The sequence below is a fragment of the Anguilla rostrata genome, chromosome 4 (genome assembly GCF_018555375.3).
Source record: "Anguilla rostrata isolate EN2019 chromosome 4, ASM1855537v3, whole genome shotgun sequence".
Lineage (NCBI taxonomy): Eukaryota > Metazoa > Chordata > Actinopteri > Anguilliformes > Anguillidae > Anguilla > Anguilla rostrata.
In genome coordinates this window covers 11,872,439-11,894,330 of record NC_057936.1, presented here as the reverse complement: position 1 = coordinate 11,894,330, position 21,892 = coordinate 11,872,439, and the positions used below count along the sequence as shown (strand labels likewise).

The 21,892-nt window shown below is 45.0% G+C and overlaps 1 protein-coding gene across 1 annotated transcript; it reads right to left on the bottom strand.

The window, feature by feature from the left end:
- Window positions 1–1,411: 1,411 nt before the first annotated feature.
- kdm4aa (lysine (K)-specific demethylase 4A, genome duplicate a) lies at window positions 1,412–20,339 on the bottom strand. The gene is made up of 22 exons (XM_064330641.1): window positions 20,180–20,339; window positions 18,500–18,658; window positions 17,984–18,159; window positions 17,531–17,645; window positions 17,183–17,376; window positions 16,950–16,999; window positions 16,174–16,277; window positions 15,722–15,859; window positions 15,353–15,594; window positions 14,513–14,700; window positions 13,757–14,106; window positions 13,390–13,489; window positions 10,500–10,681; window positions 9,896–10,091; window positions 8,567–8,643; window positions 7,645–7,700; window positions 7,193–7,301; window positions 5,148–5,336; window positions 4,775–4,945; window positions 4,550–4,669; window positions 4,205–4,297; window positions 1,412–3,031 (listed from the first exon to the last, which is right to left on the bottom strand). The coding sequence occupies exons 2-22, from the start codon at window positions 18,635–18,637 to the stop codon at window positions 2,891–2,893; spliced, it is 3,129 nt and encodes a 1,042-aa protein (XP_064186711.1). The 5' UTR covers window positions 18,638–18,658; window positions 20,180–20,339; the 3' UTR covers window positions 1,412–2,890.
- Window positions 20,340–21,892: the final 1,553 nt, after the last annotated feature.

Genomic DNA, 21,892 nt, shown 5'->3' with positions numbered 1-21,892 from the left:
TTCAGATTTATATCACACCTCACCATTATATATTTGCACTACCTTTAACTAATCACGACTCTATGCGTAGATTACAGGGACCACAGTACTACGCAACAGCAACAACTCAGATCAGAGGTAGTATCTCATGCTCTGATATACCAATATCTAATGATCCTTTAACCATAGCCAAGCAATGTGAAGGGAGGCTAATTTTTTAACACAATTCATCATAAATGACATGACAGAAAAAAAACCAGGAGATGGACAGGCATGGATACACACCACCTTCCAAATATACTACTTGCAGATCTCACAACAGACCGGGTACAACACCAGCCTTACACTGCAGTATGATTTCTCTAATGTCTCAAGACAAGCTCATGAACCCAAAGAACTCAGAGGAGTTTGGCCAGGCAGTATTTTTTTTTTTTTTTTAAACCCACAGGCTTGATTGCCAACACAAAGGCATGGAGAAATACTTTGTTCATGGCTGAAAGCGGAAGATACACGCTATACGTCGAATGATAATAGAAAAGATCCAGTGTCTCATTCTTAACGACCTGAATAGAGAAGTACAATTCGAACCAGAACGATTATGTGACGATCCTTCCCTCGGGTGCAGACTGGAGTAGGTGTAGAATGTCCTTGAAAGCAGTGGGAGGGAAAACACGTGCTTCCCTCAACACAAAAGCCAGATTATATGATCAACGCATAGAATGTACAGAACTACCAGCCTATATTGCAATAAACATGTAGCACGCAGAGGGAAAAAAACTGCAAAAGGGAAACTAACTGCAAAAGGGAAACGGAGGTCTTTGTGGCCTAGATGACCTGCAAGATTTTTAATCTTTTGATGCCAAACCGTGCGTTTCTGCTAAGTTTAATTAGCGTCACATGCTCTGGTAAATTTCCACCCTACACATCTCAGTTACCCCCCTGAAACAATATAACATGACGCACATACATTATTTACCTGCGTCTCAACTGGCTCACTGAAGTTAACTATACCTTTCATTTGCATTCATATTCATACTTCTTGCCACACACTCACAGCACATATCCCATTCTCCGGTCTTTGTAACACGATACACCAGGCAAATATTGTTGCTTGGGGGGGGGGGATTCCTATCTATTTGAATGTGAAGCCAGGTGGAAATAGAGATCATACTACCCCATCCCCAATAGATTTTTTTTTTAAGCAAATGAGAACAGACACATCTGTAGATGTTTTGTCTGTGACACCTTTTCAATGATAAACAGGAGATCCAGCGTAGAGCGCCTTTAAATAGCATAGAGCATGTAGGTAGGGTGTAATTCGGTAAAATACAAACATATACTTGTTCCGTTAAAAAACGGGCAATGTGACGCAAGCCTGAAATCATGGACTGTATGTAATTGAAAAGGGAAATAAAAACACATTACACCAGTGTAGAACGCGCCTTCCTGAATCCTTTACTGACGCAAGTAACAAATAAATGGAGCTTATAAAATGAACTGATATGCTTGGCTAAGTGGTGTCGAGCATTGCAGAAAGAAAACAGCAGAAGGCTTTCAAAATGGCAGGCAACCATTTTTGGTGGAAATGGTCAAGGACACGGGACACAACATGTAGTCATATAGGTACACAGTTTACATCTTTAAATAAACTACATATATTCTATTAAAATACAATTTAACACACAGTATAGAATAATAAACAAAAATTTTTTTTTTGCAAAAACAAAACCAACAAAAAATACATTACACTTATGTTTTTCGCCCCATGTTCCTTCTCAACGTTAAATATGTCCTCCGTTTTAAATCTACGTATGCAGAGATGGGCTTCAGCCAAGTTCAATTTCATATGCATTACTAGGCCTTTTACAGATAATTCAGTAAGACTGCCAGACTTCAATCCGTTTCTCTGGAAGTGCATTTTTAAAAAGATGAGCATGGGGCATGGGGCACACCAACACACAGTTCAGATGAGGAGAGCTTCCGAATTCAAAATTAATGCATTTCAAAACATAAAACTTATTCAGATAACAAATATATAAATATATGTATATACAGGTTCTTTCTTGAACAAGATTTTAACTACCATGAGCAACTTTAAAACCCCCAAATTCTTGGACTTAAATACAGATCAAATGGAACACTGAACCCAGTGGCGGGATGAGAAGCCCTTGGAATTTAAGGCTAGGCTTTCATCAACTGATCATCAGAATTAAAAACAGACATTTTTGTGCATTATCAGTTCTGAAGCACTTGCTACCTGTGTTAACAAATGAGCTACACTTTTAGAAGTTGTGTTCAAAGATATTGATGAACGAATGTATTGCAAGGTTATTTCTTTCAAAGCACCTTATAATACATAAGGAATTAAACCTTAGAAATGTAATGCTATGTAATATGTACATCCTACACGTATACTATCTTTAAAAATGGAGCCAACTGGCAATAGCTCTGAAGAGTTAAAAGCTTAAAAGTTATTAAAATAAAATGGCATATCCTTTTTGCCAAATGCTGGCAAAAGAAGCACCCCAATGCTGTGGAAAAATAAATAAATAAAACCAACAGGTGACATTTTCTGAAACTGGGATCTGAAATATTCTCGTAGCTCTGATCCCTTAACAGAAAAACCTGTTGCGTATGGCAAAATTCCCCACAAAACTTTAAAAACTAGGATTCAATGGCCGACCTCCCATTTTCAGCTCGAGCCGTAGCCAGCCACTGTACTGCTACTCAATTGTGTACCAATATGCTGTTGAACAATCGAAAAAAATACGCCGGACTGAAAGACTTCTGGAGACAGGATCAGCCCAGAAAAAGCTGCACTCGAATAAATTAAGGTTTTAGGGGTACGTTTCCTGAACGTCAGTGCTGGTGGGTCTCTGGAGGGTTGGGTGATTTTTTTTTTTTTGGTCGATTACTCCATGATGGCTCTGTAGATCACAGGCTCGATGTAATCCCCCCTGTACCGCGAGTTTATCACCCGCTGCCTCTTGGACTCCTGAATGACTTCCTTCTCGGTGAAGATCCCGTCAAAGCGCATGTCTGAAGCTGCAGACTGGGGGCAAAGAGCAGCCTTTTCAACACGCAGCACTCAGCGCACGCTTGCCTTCAGCACATTTCCATTTGGTGTTTTGCGTTTAGACATGTGATCAAGACATCAGTTCACCGAGCCACAGGAGCGCCACTCCGAATCTCTCCCTTGGGCAGTCATCATTCACAAGACGTTAAAGCCTTAGAAAACTTAACATTAGCAGCACAGGGGTGCTGACTGGTAGTGGCAGATCTCTGCTGCTCGATACTGTTGGCTGGCACAGTATATCATTTGAAGCACCAAACCGCAATTCGTGCATGCCCTTTCCCTTACGCTTCCTCTTTCTACGTATGTGTGGATCATTTCTCAGCAACTTGTTATAATTACTTGTGTAATAAACTAGTATACCTGCAGTAAAGACTTTCTGTGAAACGGAATGACTAATTCTGGACAGCACTTCACAGTAGCTAAAACTGAATACGAACTATGTCCAGTGTGTGAAAGCTGCAGAAGCGAAATGGACACATTGTTTGGCTGTACAGCAACATTATGTGTCAGTCCACAAATGCAACTTTGAGGGTAATCTGTAATTTTTTAATTTATTATTGTGGACCACTAGTGCCGGTTAGCTTGCTGAGCAAGGTTGCTATACACCTAGCCAGGCAAGTTAAATAGCTGACATTATGCATAATGGCTTATGCAAAATAATTAGCTAGCAGAATAAGTTATTTAGCTTGCTAAGCACTTGTTATATATTTATATTATAGCTACCAAATAGCTTTCTGCAAGCTCGCTATCTAGCTAAAAAATATTGTCCCGATGGCGACAGCACAGAAAAATAGTAATACTGAAACAAAGTCCCTGAAGTGAATGTTGAATTTTATTTTATTGTATTTAAAAAATTTTTTTTTAAGAATCGGAGGACTTTCATTCACATTGATTCAAGTGATTTTTTGGTCTTTTCAACCTGGACGTAGCTCTGATATGACAAACATTAGAGGTTGTTTCAGTGTATTCAGTGCACGCGCCCACAGAAGATTGTGATATGCCAGAAGCACATTTGAGTGCAAAGTATGTGAGGCTCGAATACTGAACCTGACACATGAAGCTATCCCTTGGGTAATGTACACTGGCATACAGCCACTGATTCTGTACTGCAGTGCATAGCTAAATTAAACCTGTTCAGTGGGTGCTCACCAGCCGTGTCTTCACTCTCTTTGGCAGCTCCTCCTCCAGAGTGTAGACGTCATCCCTCTTGGCCGTTAGCTGTGACCCATCTTCAAACTCGACCTAAATGATAGCGAGGCACAAATACCTAACATAAGACACTGAGAATGTTAAACAGAGCAAGGTTGATTTATGAGGTGAACATCTTTAGGAGGAAGGGTTCCTTGCAAGGAAATATACCTTACAGTATATGTATATATATGTATATATATATATACTGTAAAATGACAAACTGAACAATAAAGCCATTGCTTTATAGAGGAATTGTTGCCCCATGCGTCTGCTTAAAGAGGATTTCAAAACTCCACCTCTTACCTGATACATCTGGATGATGTGAGCTGCCACAAACTTGGCTCCATAGACCAGGCCATCTGTCCAGCGGACTTGCACAACCTCACCGTGTGGAGGGGGCCCCAACTGTGCACAGTCCCGATTCTATAAGAGAAAATCAGCTCTGTAATCGCCATCCATGCCATACAAACGGCCATGGAGCATACACGCAAAACAACACAGTGACGGGGGGTCCTCCGCTCCACACACCACGATGTCCTCAGGGAAGAGGTTGTCGCTGAACGAGCCGTCGTCAAAGTTGACCTCGTAGAAGGTCTCTTTGGTCAGCTGCACCACCTCGCACTGATAATAGCGGCCATTCTTGTGCTTGCAGATCACCCTCTGGCCCACGGCCAGCTCCCGCATGGCGGCCTTGTTGCGCTGAGGAAAGAGGCGGAGGGACAGCGAGTCATTTCTCCCAGCCCGCTTCGCCCGCCCCCTCGCAGAACGGATCACAATGGCAAAGGCGAATATCGCAGGTTCACGAAAGCGTGCATCTCTCTAGGGGATGCGCTTCCTCCGTCCGGAAGAGCGGTCAGCCGAACGCGTTTTTTCCAACAACGGCGGAACTCTCGCACCGCACCTCAGTGTGGATGGGGCCCTTGTGCCGGCAGCAGGTCACGTAGACGACGAAGGGCCAGTCGTCGGGGTGCATGAGGACGCCGGCGGCCTGGGCGCAGGTGGGGTGGTACGCCGTCGGGCAGCGGCCGTGGGAGCACTGCACGCAGCAGCCGGACGTCTTCTTCGTCCGCTTCTTACAGTAGTAGCATTTCTGTTGGGTAAGACCCGGGGCTGGAGGGTTAGACTACCAGACAGGAAACAGGACACTGTAAAGCACAGGAGAGCCAGCCGCTTCCTTTCAGCCCTTCAGCCATAGCTACAAAGCCTCGCGCTTTCATTGGCGTGATATTCCACACAGCACACAATTGCTTGTAGACGCAATGTGTTGTCGGGCTTGGACAGGGGAGTGAATTGAGGAAATGAAGCCGGACACAGGGGAGGTTCTTTGGGGTCTGGGGGGGCGGGGGGGGGTGTAGTGCGGAAAGACACAATAGTTATGGAAGCACAGTGACAGACAAATGGTCGGAAATTCATCGCCTGGACATGTAAATGAGACAGGACGCTCGGATAGATTAATCGTTCAATGCCATTTAAGCTTCTATGCCCTGAGTGGTTATTTCAGTATGGAAATTTTTTGGTCTTCTTCTCTTTTTTTTTTTTTTTTTTTACTGCCTGGAACTCCATCTTGGTGATGTTATCCGATATAGGCATGACGCATACACATGGAAGTCTTTTCATATATACATAAATGCATTGACGTACTTTGCCAAACCACAAAGCACTGTGTTCACAAGTGGTCTGGCAGCCAGAGTACTACAGAGATCTACTAATACAAATCACAATTAGTTGGTTAAAACTGCCTACAGTGTATTGTGTATTGTGTGAAAATAAGCTTATTACTGCCTTTCACAAAGAGTTTAATAAAGTGGCATCACTTTCAGTGATATGAGCATATGAGACAGTGTATGACACACAGGCTACACTTTGGTTGAAATGTGTATATGTGGCGTTATATTTTTGCATTCGTACAATAAGTAAATATGATTACTGACGTAGCAGGATTGATGGTGTATATTAAATGTATTAAGATACCATATATAGACCCTTGTTGCAGGTATATGGCAATCACATTCACGCTATCTTAAACTCTTTTGATACCATTATCACATTTCCTATTTACTATTTCTAATTGGCATTTGGTCTTGGGAGGCATGGACTGAGCTTGAAATCTGAAGTTACACAGACACCATTCAGAAACGATCGACTGAAAATTTTAAATGACGAGCGATCAGTCAAGAATTCTGAAAATTCTTAAGAAGTGCAGCAATCAGAATCCTGAGTCACGCATCTCAATCAATTATTAATCTTATACGCTTTGCTTTTTGCCATCTGCTAGCCACTGTTTTAGCACTCCCAACAGACTCAGATAGGTCTAGATGCGAAGCTGTTCAAATCCTGGTACAACACACCATTAATACACTTTTCACCCATTTATCATTAGGGGTGTACATGCATATAAATATATATGTTTTTATATACAGACCAATCATATAAGGGGTCTAAAAACACAAATAATTCCTTAACTCTCCAGCAAATTGCTGTCAGTGATTAATAATTTAGAGCTTTTTTAAAATTACCACAAGGAGTGAAATTCAGGCAGCAGTTGCATGTATGAGTATGATTTCATAAGTCTGTACCCTTACGAAATCACACAAAATAAAGGCATTTCATTGCCACGTAAGTATAACCAGGAACGTTAGCATGAACCTTTGATGCTAGAAGTACACAGACATTTACGAAAAGCACATAACAGCATGAGCAACACAAACTCCTAAAATGCGGCTTTTCACACCATCTATGCTTCTGCAAGTGAATATCTGTGGGGGGGGATTTAAAACTATGGAAAAAGCAGAACAAGCATAAATAACAAAAGGGCCATTGTGATACCCGAAACCGTGACAGACTGAGGTCATGTACATTAATGAGGTAATGTCCTGTTAGGATGGGCCTTCGTGTCCCCTGTAGGTCTCATCGGGGGAAGAGAGGAGGGGGGAAAAAACTCCTCACCAGTTTAAACCTCTGTAAGGGGATCCCGCTGAGGTCCACCGGACTGCGCTCCGCGATGTTCACGAAGCGCGCCTCCAGCACCGCCACGGCGCACAGGACGTGGACCCACCTGCGAGACACGGACGCGCAGGTCAGCCCCGACAACCCGGTCAACGGGACCGCAAAAACCCCCCCGCTCGAAAAGGGGGTCGACCAAGCTTTCGCCAAAACCAGCCCCGGACACCGCTCAGCGGGGCGACAGAGGGTCGAGACCTCGGAAGCGGACCCGCTAACGGATTAGCGGCCCAGCGCTGAGGCCGGCTTCGAACAGGCTGGCGACGCTTTATCGAGTGAACATTCGGTCGCTCCACGCCTCCTCCTTTGAAAGCCCCCGTCGTTCTGCCGCGTCGGGGCGACTACTTAGCGTGGACGGACGCGCTCTGAGCTCGCCGGAAGGACCTGCTGCCACTCACTTGTCATTGTTGGCTCGGTGCAGGGCCCCTCCCCTCAGAGTACACAAACAGCAGTTCTGAAAACAAAGACAAACCGTTACCCATTAGAGAAATGAGAGTGCGACTGCCTAGGGGGTGTACAGCATCAACGTAGGCGTTATGTAAATGTACACTCTTTTAAAGGCCAATAACTTTTATGTGCTAGGGGGAACCACTTGCATCCAGTGAATCAAGTTTGCCCTTTCTATAATGGTGTCATCTCACAGTAATGCTAATGACTCCAAATCATTTTAACTTCATGAAACTATTAAGAAATACAAGGCTATGAAAGGCGTCAACACAAGACAGTTCTTGTGAAAGTCGCAGACACTATATGACCAAAAGTATCTGGACACCCCTTGGTCTGGGGCTGTTTTTAATGGTGTGGGTGAGGCCCCTTAGTTCTGGTGGAGGAAAATCTTAATGCAATGTCATTTTAGACGATTCTGTGCTTCCAACTGTGTGGAAACAGAAAAGGGCCTTCCCTAAACTATTTCAGCATGACAACGTCCCCGGGCACACAGTGAGGTCCATACAGAAATGGTTATGTTGAGATCGGTATGGAAGAACTTGACTGGCCTGCACAAAGCCTTGACCTCAACCCCATCCAACACCTTTGGGATCAAATGGAAAAGTCAACTGCACACCAGGCCTAATCGCTCAATTAGTGCCAGACCTCAGTAATGCTCTTCTAGCTGAATGGAAGCAAATCCCTGCAGCATTGCTCCGACATCCAGTGTAAAGCCTTCCCAGAAGAGTGGAGGTGGACCAGCTCCATATTAACGTCCATAATCTTGGATGAAATGTTGGATGTCAGGCGTCCACTTGCCTTTGGCCACGTGGTGCATGTTAAGCGGAAAGGATATTGTGAAACAGGTGTGTACGGAGGGCAGGTGAGAATGACCTCAGTCACGGCGTTGGCCTTGCAGCGAGCGCACATCCAGTCCTCGGACACCCTCTCTGGGGCCACACCGTAACAGCCTGAGAACAAAGCAAACAAAACCTTACCTTTGCTGTACTCGTATGTACACACGGGTGTTCCTCTACCTGTGTGTACATGTCGATGTCTGTTAAGCACTTTGTGCCGACTCGGTCAGAAAAAGTGCTATATAAATTTGAATGACTTGACTTGACTTGACTTGGACAGCGGCTGAGTTGGCTCCCTGTCCAAAAGGCGTAGCCAAGATCAGACGCTAACCTTAGCTGAGAGCATAGACAGTATCTTCAAAAAAAAGGCCAGTCAATGGCCACCTCTTTTTAAAAAATCTGGAGATTACACAGACCGAATCCAGGCCTGTGCTTAAGTGCATGTTCAGTGCACCTCGCCTGTGAAAGAGTGAGACTTGCGTGGAATACGAACTTGAGCGCAGGTCTGCATTCGCCCCTTAATCAACATGCAGCGCACACAGAGGTTCCAGAAAAGTCCGGTGGGCGAACGCTCGCGACGTTGCGACGCGAAGACCAGCGCGTCGAAACAAGCCGTGCTGAACTGTGAGCACAGCTGCCGCAAATCGCAAAAAAGGCAGCAAAGGAACGACTGGGCGTTCACAGCATTTCCGTTCGTTGGATGGCAGATATCAGTTTTGGAGTTCTCTCATGTGCCCTTTCCCGGGTTGTGAGGCCTTCCATGACGTGGCTGCCTCCAAACGCCCAGGGCCAGAAAGAACATCTTTAAGATGCAGTCTGCACGTAGGGCAAGTTTATCAACTGAACCCAGCGTTACCTCAGACACCCAATTACTTTTTAAACATGACATGCCTCCAATATTCCTCTGTTTACTTGCCACTCATATTTTATATCCTGGAACAAGGATGGTTTTAGGATTTCCCGTCATGTGCAGTTAAAATACCTTATCGTTGTTTTGATATTTTAGTGAGGCCAATGAAAACTCTCCACAGGAATGATCAATATAGTTCTAATCTAATACAAACATTACACAGCCTGGCACTGTTTCTGAAAATTACACAAGAACAAAGGTACGGATGTTTGCACTGCTGTTGCTGAAAACTAGATCCTGGTTCATTTCCACTTACTATTTATAATGTGGCGACACTTGCAAAACAGTTGGCTTAACTTCCCCTTGCAGGTTTAGGGGTTTTTGAAAGCTCCATAACGCAGTGATATAACCAGCACTGAGAGAAGAGTGGCACTGCATTGCCACAGCCCAGTTCTGGGTCTGACTTGTGCACAAAATTACTGAGTGGTGGTCCAGCAGCAGAAGGACAGTACTCACTGGTATGCACCCGCACACTGCACTGTGAACAGCTGATCAGCAGGCTGGTTCCGTCATCTTCCAGGTAGGGGGCAGAGAAGTGCACCTCGGAGTTGTCCTCTGTGGCGGTGAAGCACATCTCCGGGATCAGAGGCTTGGTCCTCAGCTGACCTCCAGTGGGGTCTACAGGACTCTGGGCACTGTCAGTGCACTCGGACTAAAATTACATATTACACATTACACATTACCATCACTGCACAAAGACCAAAACCCACACACATTACATATTACAGTGACGGTACTCATGACTAAAGCCACACACATTACACATTACAGTGACTATACTCAGGACTAAAAATACGTACATTACGTATTACAGTGACTGTACTCAGGACTAAAAATACATACATTACATATTACCATCACTCCACACATTACGTATTTACTGTCACTGGACTCAGACTAAAACCACACATGAAATATCTCCTAAACTACTACAGCAGCTGTGCCAGGACAGGGCCAAGTGGACGCCCAGCACAAGAGCGCTACTGTAGCATTCTCCCGCTAAAACATCCTTCTGACCGAAAGCATGCGAGGTAAGGTAAGGCGGAGCGTGAACGCTAACCCGCTGGTAGGTCTGGAACAGCACGCAGACGGCGCAGTAGGGCGCCTGCAGACCCATCCTGCGGTTGTACTCCTTCTCTTTCTCCTGGTCGTGAGGTCTGTTCTGCCAGAGGTGGGTGAGGGGCTTCACCCAGGCCTCTCCCTCCAGCCCCTCCTCCTCTGCGGCCGCCTGCTCCGGGAGCTCTGGGGGACAGGGAGGGTGGAGGAAGGTGGAGGCCCGTGACCGTGAGACACCCGAATAGCAGTTCGGCTGGAGAGATTTACAGCGCACAGCTTCCGTAACCTCACCAAAACCTGTTAAACCGTTGAGGTGTAAGATCACAAATGTGTGATTAGAATGTTCTTAACTGAACATTCTAATGCTGATGGAACAATTGATACTGGTAATTGAAAGCAACGGAGTTCTAGAACACTGACTTCCAAACATTCCAAAAATCTACTCTTCAAATGGTTAAGAAGAAATCCCCACATAAGCATGTGCTCTCAGGTAATCGATCAGCTTTCCTTCATGAGTACTGGCAGATGTGATATAGTGAATAAAGATAACTCTCAGCTCAGCTGTAGATAGGACACCTGAAACAACATAAAAGCAGGACAACTCTCTATGTTTGTGATCAGTCTGCCAAGGGTCCACAACTGCCTTATCGATAAGGAACGTACTACACAGTCTTGGAGTGTCCCTGCATGATAACAAAAAAACTGGTTCCACTAATTTGACATTTCAAACTGGTTCAGAATGCAACTGCTAGTGTTCTTACAAGAGCCAAGAAATGTAAACATATCAGATTGGTGCTCATATCTTTTCACTGCCAGCCTGTTAAATTTTGAAGTGGTTTGAAGGTTCTTGTCATAACTTTCAAGGCTTCAAATCAAGGATACTCAAATCTGGCCCTTGAGGCCAGTAGTACTACTGGTATCTGCCATATAGATTTAAATTCATTAATGTCAGTGACTGGCCAGCGATTGGCCATTTAACTCAACTTGTGTCCCAGGTTCAAACCTGTCCTGATTACAGGGGAAGAATGAAAACCAACAGTACCACGAGGGTCAGATTTGAGTATCTCCGCTTTAAAACAGTCTTGTTCCAGAATATCTTCGCGGACCACTTAATTCCACCACAATTACTTAAGTTACAACATACTGTCTGTCTGAAAGTTCCAAGAATAACTAAAGTTAAAATGGGAGGATGAGCCTTCTCCTACAGAGCTCCTGTCTTACGGAATAATCTCCCTTTTCATGTCTGGACTGCAGACACATTCTGTTTTCAAGCGTAGGCTGGGTAACCTAACCTTCAAGTCACTCAGATAGTCAGTGATGGGTGGAGGGGGCGGATCAGAGCCAAAGAGCTGTTTGGTAAGCTGAGCTGAGCTGACTGTGCCGTAGTCCTGTCACTGCATGTCACTGCGGCGGCTTGCCCTTCTGTGGTCGGGGCCACATTACAGGCCTCGCGTGTAACACTTAGCACCGCAATTACCCAGTCCCGGTATCATCTGCCTTCCCCATTGTCTTCCTTTGGGGCTTCTGCCCATTTCTCACGCCCTTCAGAATTTACAGAACATTCCAGCGCAGGCTCTCCTGGTTCAAGGCCACGCCGGCGTAGCAACCTGGAGGCCCTGGACGCATCGCATCACCTTTCCTCATCTGCATGTTAACGTACGTTCTCCATTTTAAAAGCTAATGCACACTGTCGAGAATACTCTGTCCATTTGCTCCTGTAGATTCCCCATTAGCTCTCCATTACCATTCAGAGTACCATAACTACTGACACTGGGATAGGCAGCAGAGGATGGGCGTCCAATCACATTACATTGCATTTAGCATATGCCCTTATCCAGAACAACAGCCTTTTTTTTTTTTTTTTTTACAGCTGTATATACAGTGAAGCAACACAGATTAAGTTCCTTGCTCAAGGGGACAATGGCAGTGTCCCACCCGAGTGTCGAACCTGAAACCTTCAGTCTCAGTTACCTAACTATTATAACTAGGCTCACTTCCCCTCTATGTCTGGGGTCCTCCAGCGATTTCTTCCCACCGGGGAATTCCTCTTGCCAACAAAAACAGATTTTTTCTTCTGTTTGAGCATTTCTTCTTCCCCCCGCCCCCCCCACTTCCTGGATTTTGCGTGGTTCACCATATCTGTTTTCTGTAAAGCATCTTTGTGACAGTGTCACAGTAAAAAGACCATTATAAACAAAAATTAACTGAACTGAATGTTGCCACGCTGTTCGTGTGTATGTTTAAAATAAGCTGTTCTTCGTATATACTGAGCTGCAGTATCCCTGCGGTATGGCCAGGAAATTCAATATCTCAATACCGTCCTGACCAGAGGTGGAAAATCCAGGTTCACAGAGTAAAAGTACTCTACAATGTTTGGTTCCAATCACCCGGATTTGCCAATTTGCACAATTCCTAAGCCAGGAGGTAGAACTAGCAGGGGAAATCAGTTGGAGCTTCTGGGTAGAGAAAACGTGTCAGGAATTTTACTTTCTGACCCTTGGACTAATCTACACTTCCTTGTTCTTTGCAGGGTGGCTCAACAACCTCATAAAACTTCTTCAGACTCTGGGAAAAGGACAATGCTTACCGCTTCTGCAGGCAACCTATACATACATGAATATGTAATTTGATAAAAAAAATGACCATAAATGCAAATTCTTAACCTGAAAGTGTTCTTGACTGATTTTAGGCAAGATATGGCTGTCATTCACGGGACAGCCAGAGCGTCAGACACGCATGGCCAACGTAGCAAACCTCTCCTCCTTTGAGTGAATCCAGGAATCGCTGCAATTTATGAACGAGCATCGTATGAACGCAAGTGAATCCAGGATCTCAAGCTCTCGAGTTTTCGAATCAACGGCGTTCGAAAGGTTCAGAAAGCGAGCGAATCTCACCCTCGTCACTGAAGCAGTCCTTTATCAAGGGGTGATGCCGAGGCAGCTTGGCGAGCTCACCCTTCAGGTTCCCACTTTTACTGTCGTCTCCTGCCCCCTGCTGGCGAGTAAAAGTGATTCAGTGTGCTGGCATCATGATACAACATTAGACCAGTGGTAACCAACCCAGTTCCTGGAGATCTACCAACCTGTAGGTTTTTCATTTCACTCAAAAACAGTCTTCGGCTGTCATTCATATAATTATCAACAAATGCAGCTGAAATGTCAGATGGCGCAAATGTTAGAGCCAATCAAGTAATTAAGGCCAGAAGTTGGCATGACAACCAAGAACGGAGACGGTTCACCTCCGCCCCAGACAGAACCTGACCTTGCCGTTGTTCCGCGGCGCCGCCTGGGCTTCGGCCCCGCCCTCCTCCTTGGGCGGGGCCTCGGCCTCGCAGTAGTCCCCCTTGGCGTAGCTGTGGACGTGCAAGGCCTCGGCGGGGCTCAGCGTTCTCTGGAACAGCACGTGGGCGGGGCTGGGGCTGGGGCTGGGGGCCGGCCGAGGGGGAGGGGGAGGGGGCTCGCCGGACCCGGGGGGCCGGGCGTGTCCCTCTCCCTCTCCCTTGCCGTCGCCGTCGGCGTCGCCTCGGCCCGCGGGGCCGTCGTCGTCCTCATCCAGGTGAGCCTGCCCCTCCCCCGCGTTCTCCTGCTTTGCCTCCGGTGCCTGGGAGGCATCTGGAGCAGGAAACAAGGCGCTAATTACAATTACGCTGCGTACGTACACATCTGCTAACCCTGTTGATTTACACTCCACTGATCACCGCACGTCTCCAGTTGACACGGCCCATTTCAAAACACCTTTCAAACAACTATGAAACACTAACCCTTTGAAAACAGCAGAATTCCAGCATGCTACGGACAATTTTATGAGAAACATCCATTTTGCACAAAATCAGTCTTCCAAATGACTGCTGTAAAATCCTCACAGATCAGCAGGACCATGTGAGCAGCATCTGAAAGGTATTCCTGTGGTCAGACCTCAACATGAGCTGGATGAGAACTACGAATGCGATGCAATTAGACGGAGAAGCTAACGCCGCAGAGCGGCAGCGCTGGAAGGATAAACAGTGAGGAAGGGTACCTGCGTCCGCCGGGCCCGGTCCCCCACTGCCCTGCTCTGGTTGGGTCAGCCTGGCCTTCTTCTCCTCCACCTCATCCTCCTCCTCCTCCTCCTCCTCTTTGCTCTCCTCCTCCTTCTTGGGGGCCACCTCCTCTGGAGCATCCAGACAAGCCCGGGGTCTCTTTGCTCCAATCCTCTGTTTGGAAGGACTGAAGCAGTGGACAGACACATTTTAAAGAAAAATAAGCCTAGAGGAACCATTTCAGTTTTATATATCGTACTTCCTTGCAATGACTGAATTAATCAGATCTCAAAGCCTAATTATTTGTCTTTGGATACAGTAACATGAATGTTTCACAGTAAGAATTTTTTCAGATTTTTACCCTGTACGATGACAAGCCTCTACAACACTAATTGTGAGAGAAAAAAAAAATCAACAGCCCTATTCACTGCAAATGCATGGTATTTCCATCAGACTCCATTACCATGCCATTAGGTTTCATTACAATCACTCAGCAGAAGCACTTATCCAAAGAGATATCAGTGTTAGCCTCAAGAATACAAAAGTGCAATATCACCAAGAAGGCACAGGAGAGCTCATTTAGAATAGGCTAACAAGCTACCAATTAGCACTGTAAACAAAAATAGATACTATTGCAGTCAACATTTACACGTGCATTCATCAAAAACATTATAATCCCAAAAGGCTAGCTAAACGGGGTCAGGGGAGCCATGCTGTAGCCTGAGTGCGACGGGAAGCTCATTTCACCATGGGGGTGGGGGGGCGGCTAAGGGATGACGTCACCATTTACGCCGGAGGAATAATTATTTGAAGCGTTTGTGCTCGGCGCGCAGACAGACCTGTTCTCTCCCTCAGCGGCGGGGCTGAGCGCGCCTCCCTCCTTCCCGTTGGGCTCCCCCTCGGAGCCCGGCTGCCCCTCCTCCTCCTCCTCCTTCAGGAACTCGGCCGCCTCGGGCGTGGGCTTGGAGTGGTCGATGGGCGCGTTGTCCTTCCCCGCCTTCCACTGCTTGTAGCGGTCGGGCTGGAACTTGCGCACGAACACGTCCATGGAGATCTTCACCATGTCCTTCCTGCAGGTGCACTAAGGCGGGGGGGAGGAGGGGAGGGGGGGGAAGCGGAACACGGGTGAGCGCCGCCGTGACGCTCCCGCTTCCTGCTCGGGCCCGCGTACGGCTGGCTCTCGAACCCCTGTCTAAGGCGGTCCTTACCAGGGTGGCTTGCTTCCCGTACTCGATCCAGCGCTGGGTGGCGAAGTTGGTGGACTCTGCGCAGTTGAAGCCGTGGTTGAAGCCAGCGTGGTAGGCGTACGGGAATGTCACGATGAACTGGCCAGCTTCCTGAGTGATCTGAAGCGTGGCCGACATGTTAATGAGTCCATCTCTGTCCACCGTACACACTGAGTTCGCTTGCGGCAGATGGGGCATCGCTGATACTCCCACTGGCTCAGATGAAATTCTGTGGCATTTCATATCCTATCTCCATGGTAGAGTGTCCAGTACAAATAATAATAATAATAACAACAACAACAAAAAATAAAAAAATAAAAATAATAACTGCAAAAAAAACAACTGAGGTAATTCAAAGGATGAGAGTTAAGTAAATTTGACCAATGAACTAATTTTTTCTTGATCATTGAACAACTTGCACAGACGCCTGGTACCTTTTCAAATGGAATGCCGTACTTCTTCAGGATGGACGGGGAGATTAAAGTCATCTTGTGTCTGAGGAAGGCTTCACAGCTCTGGGCACTTCCAGGGAAAAACCCTGAAAGGTTATTATTGCCAAAATCAAATTAAGGTGCCCAGGGACCGGTAACTTTGACCCCCTCTCCAGGGCCACCAGATCGGAGCCGCAAAAGACAACTTTCCACTTCCCTGAATGTTGCGACACTTCCCCCAGACACGGTTACATTACATTTCATTATTTATAACTAAATCACTCATGGCAAACAAAAAGAATGGACCCACTTCTTTCCAGCCATGCAGCTGGTTCTGTCCGTGCCTTGTACAGACTACCGAAACTCCCTACTAGCATGGCTTCCCATCAGTGCTATCAATGGTTTCGCTAATCCATAAATCTACATTTTGAACAGCCTTATCTCATGCAAGCCCTACCTCAACTTACAAAACTTAAAAGTGAATCTTGCTAGTAAACAAAAAAAAAGTCTTAACTTTCATTTAATTTTAGAATCAATACAATAACCTATAATCATTGCCTTATAATCAAACTTTACTGACTGATCTACAATCATGATACACAATAGTATTAAAAATAATAGTTTAAATTAAAAGTTAACAATCAGGGAATACTCCAATACAGATTGTTGCCCAACTCTGGAAAACTTCTTTATGAATACTGGTCCTTTGCAAATTGCTAATTAAACAACACAAACAATATCTAAACATTAATATATCAAGGGCAGCTTGTGTCTCGTACCTTTGGCCAGGCGTTCCAAGCGTTTCCCATGTTCTGGAGGAACACAATACCTGTGCGGGGCATAAGCGAATCGCAAAAGCAAATTAAGTACGCTGCAATTTGCTTAGGCCAAGGACACCTTTGATTCAAATCAGAACCACTGAACAATGACACAACAGCCCCACCAAATGGTGGAGCGTAAAAACCACAGTCCGGGGGGCGAGAGAGAGAGAGAGAGAGTGCCGGAATGTTACCAGGACTTGGGCTCCCCGAAGTGCAGGTAGTTGATGCTGTAGAGGTCCATGTCCTCGGTGTGCCAGGCGAAGGTGGTCTTCCACATTCCGAAGTAGAGGTAGGGCGTGTTGACCCCTTTGATCTTGATCCCGCTCTCCCTCTCCACCGTGTCCAGGATGGTGTTCAGGCGTCCGATGTTCCACTCGGTCACATCCTGGGAAAACGGTCAACACGCACGCTTTACAAGGTGTTAAACCCGCAGGGGAAAAGGACTCTCTTTTTTTTTCCATATAAAATTTTAATTTTAATTACTTTCAGGGAAAATGCGTGTGTAAATAAGAGCATACGCCAACTTAAGGACGACTCACAGAATCGTAGAGAGTCCCATTCACATCAGCCCCATACAGTGGTGGATTGAAAGTGAGGTTCTTCCAGTACTTTCTCTCCAGCTCCTCAAAGTCCACATATCGGGGATGGCAGAATCTATAGCGGTTACAAAAGTGCCCGTGAGCAGAGTTAAAACCAACATTTTAGCAACAAAATTTTTTGCAACAAAACTGCATCAGCCGATACCTCCGCCACAGTCAAGTACAGGCAGTGCAGTGCAGTAAAATGCAATCGCAACTGAGCACGTTTCATTCAAATAGGGAATAGTCAAAGAAACGGGGAATGTGCAGCATTCCGCCTCTGTAACTGATTCCAAAGGAAGCAACACATAATAAAAGTTAAAAGACAAAACCCTTGAGCTAAAGACTGTGTCTGAAGTTCCTGTTTTAATGATGCCCTTTGTGGCAGCAGGGGCGCAGAGTTTTAAGGCTCACTTGTCGGTGTTGGCGATCTTGCGAAACTCGCGCACGGTCATGGGCTTCTTCTGGATGTTGTACTGGGTGAAGAGGCCCGACTGGCCCGTCACCACCTGCTGGATGGGGGCGGGGATCTCCAGCTCATCGATGTCATCGTAGGTGCGCCTCGGCTTCCAGTCCTTAGGAGGCACAACCTAACCCCAGACGCAAACACACAGGGTCACCACCCCCCTCCGCTTCTTGCATTGTGCCTGGTACTGCGTTAAAATCATATTACACACATTTACTCAAAAAAACCTTCGGGGGGGGAAAATGCTAATGAAAATGTCTGCAAAAGGCATTGATTTGAGTTTTGTCTGCAGCGCTGATGTTTTTTTGTTTTTTTTTCTTCCCCCATACATCAGCGCTGCAGACAAAACTCAAATCAATGACAGGCCTAACGGAGTAGACGGAGCATTGCATTAGGGGAAACATTTTATTAATGCTACTACCTGGCTGAGAAACTGTGGAGAGATCCACTTCCACGTTGCTTACCTTTGCCATCCCAGCTTTGTGAGCTCCTTGGGACTCCATATAGGCAATGTATCTGCTAAAATTCTTGAACTCCTCCTTTGAGGGGTAGAAAGTCATAAGTCCAGAGCCAGGATTCTGAGACCCTGAGTCCGATGCCATAGTGGCAGAAGCCTGTTGGATCTACAGTGGAAGAAATACAAATAATGAAATATGTATTTGTCGAGAGGAAATGTGTTAAGTTATGCAAAGGTGTGGGGGGAGGGGGGGGGGGGCAAAAACTTTAAAAAGCAAAAAAAATAGAAACAGTGTGTGTCTATTATTTTGCTTTTTATTCATCTTTGTGACGCAGTTGGGGGTAAATGAAGAGATTAAACAACATGCATCTGGAATAGTGGTTCGTTCAGTGCACGGCAAACGCAATATACTCTTGCGTCACTATAGTTAAACGCGCCGATCCGGTTTGAGCACAGTGATTCAGTACGTTTTTGACAGTCCGTTATAAAAAATCAGTTAGGTAACGTTACCTACTACCGACTTATTAGTAATAAAGAAACACTCGTTAGCTAGACTAACTCTATAATACCTGTAACTTATTTATGCTAACTATATCTAGATATTTGCGCATCCGACACTGTCAAGTAACTTTATGGGTAAAAGTCAAAACAGCACGTCTTCCAGAAACTTAGCCAGAGCTGCATATACAAGAACCCAGCTGGCTAGTTATGTTAGGATGTCACTTTGCCTGATAACTAACGTCTGCTAGCTAGATCTACCTTACCATTTAGCTTTTTTTTATTAGACGAACGATAATTATTTTTGGGCGATAAAACTGTTTCGGCAGATGACAGCTACCTATACGCTATAAGTAAACATTTATGTTGCAAGTACGAAATCCTATAAATCACGATCCTTCTATAATAACTGAATGCGCTACTTAGCTACTCTGACTCCGAGCTAACAGTACTAACTTGTTCGTCTAGACTAGATCGCTAGGCTAGCTGAATTGCAAGCTACCTAGCCAACGGCTGTCTAACTGACACGGTCCAAAATTCATTTTAGTAGCTAAAATTAAATATTTCCTTAGGAAAACTTATGTAACTAATATTACGTGTTTGGATCTCTTTACAGAAACGTGCCGTTAGCAAAAACTAAATCTGACATGGTAAACAATAGTTAGCTAGCTAGTCTAGTACCGAACCACCGTTAGCCATGTCAGACAATTTTCTCCATCATTGTCCCCTTCCAAACACACAACTGTGTCCCTGTCGTAACTCTACCGTCACGCCGCTCCTGATTGGACAAAACCTCAACTTGAAGAGGCTATTTCGCCTGTGATTGGTTCCACTTCACGTCAATTTAAAAGCCGAGAAGGCCCCGTTTCAGCTGAACTCCCAAAGGCAAACAGCTATCAAACTAGCTAACTAACATTCATGTCAAGTTATGTGCTCACGACTGTAAAATATACTCGCAATATCTGAAAGCAATAACCGATAGGTATCTTATGATAGCTAGGTTAATTCTGCAGAATAGTGTTAGCTCACTATGTAGCAATCAATACTGTTGGCTAGAAATACAGTTAACGTTAGTGTGATTAGCTAGCTAGCAAGCTATCAATTTATACAGAGCATTAAGTACAGGAATACGAAATAAGTCACTGTTTGCATAAGAATGCACGAAGTAAAACTGCACAATATTACTCACTTGTGCTGACAGAATACGTATTTTTCTTTCAGTATTCAATTTAGCTATAAAGCAACGTTTCACCTCCGCACAGGAAGACTAGTCCTCGGAACTCTAAGTACGCGTGCGCACACTGTTTGTTTATCACCAATGTTGTGGGCGTGCTCGATATCTCTCTGAGCTAATCAAAATTCTTCCTTTTATTGTAACCCCGCCCAGTTATTTAACGTACAGTTCATTTTCCACCGCAGAGCCATGCTCTCCGCAAATGGACTGTCCATACACCCGACGTGTATGTGTGACGCATTGGATCCAATCAATTCAGGAATAGGCTTGCTGAAGTTTAATTGTCCATGCTGAATGTTCATTTCTTATTTTACACAGGTTTGATTGAGCATGATTACGAAAACTGGATTTGGAATTTATTAACAAATAAGTGCTCTATGAGAGAGAGAGAGAAAAAAAGTTTTATTGTGCTAAAAAATGAAAAGATATTTTTAATGATTTTTTTGTTCACTTATTGGAATTCAGAATGCATCCAAAGTAATTGACTTGTTTGTTCCGCAAATTAATTCTTTATGATTGGGCCAAGAACCACTATTAAAAATAAATATTATAAAAATTATATATATATACATATATATATAAAATTATGGGCAGTAATATGGAGTTGCTGCTGGGATTTGCTTCCATTTAGCTAGAAGAACCTTACTGAGGCAGGGCACTATATGACCAAAAGTATCTGGACCCCCCTTGGTCTGAGGCCGTTTTTCATGGTTTGGGCTAAGCCCCTTAGTTCCAGTGATAGCAAATCTCTATGCTACAACATACAATCACATTCTAGAGTTTGTGCTTCCCCAACAGTTTGTCCTTTCCTTTTCAGCATGTCAATGCCCATGGGGGGTCCATATAGAAAGGGTTTTGTGGAGATTGGTGTTGAAAAACTTCACTGGCCTGCACACAGCCCTGATCTCAACCCCATCCAACACCTTTGGGATGAACTGGAAAGCCAACTGCGATTAGCCAGGCCTAGTAATTTCACATTTTCTAGTGTATCCACTTATTCAAAACCCAGCACATCATACAACATGGAGTAACTTTCTATCCCTGTCCACTGCATTTGCAGGAGGGGGGTGCCATCTTGTCGCAACAACCTCCAGCAGCCGTATTCCAGTAGCAGCCCGCATTTAACGGAAACCACTCACATTGGCATACCAAGCTGCTGACTGTACTGCCCCACCTTACCTTCAGAAAATGATTACATCATACACTCTGACCACACCTCTCAGTTCAGCATCCCCTGACTGTCCCATCTCCCTCAACTCCCAGCAACTTCACCTTGTAGCCACAGCTCTGTCCTTGTAGCCTCTTCTCTGTCCAGGAAGGCAGATCCACTGGCTGTTTTCTGAAAATATCTAAAACCCCACACATTTTCTGACAAAACACCTCACAGTTTATGTTTAAAAAAAAAAAAAAAAAAAACACTTACCTTTCTCTCTCTTCATTTTGCAGGTCTCGAGACATGTACCTTTCATCGACAGTGGCACCTATTTGATATAACTGTCTCTGAATCCGGGGGTGTTTGCTTTCCATCTAAAAATGGACTTTTTGTAAGTTACTTTGGCTAAAAGATCTACCAAATGACTACTCTCTGAATTGTACCAGGGTAAATAAGAAATACTATTTGTAGCACAAATACACAGATATCTGACAGACAACTACAAAGATATTAAA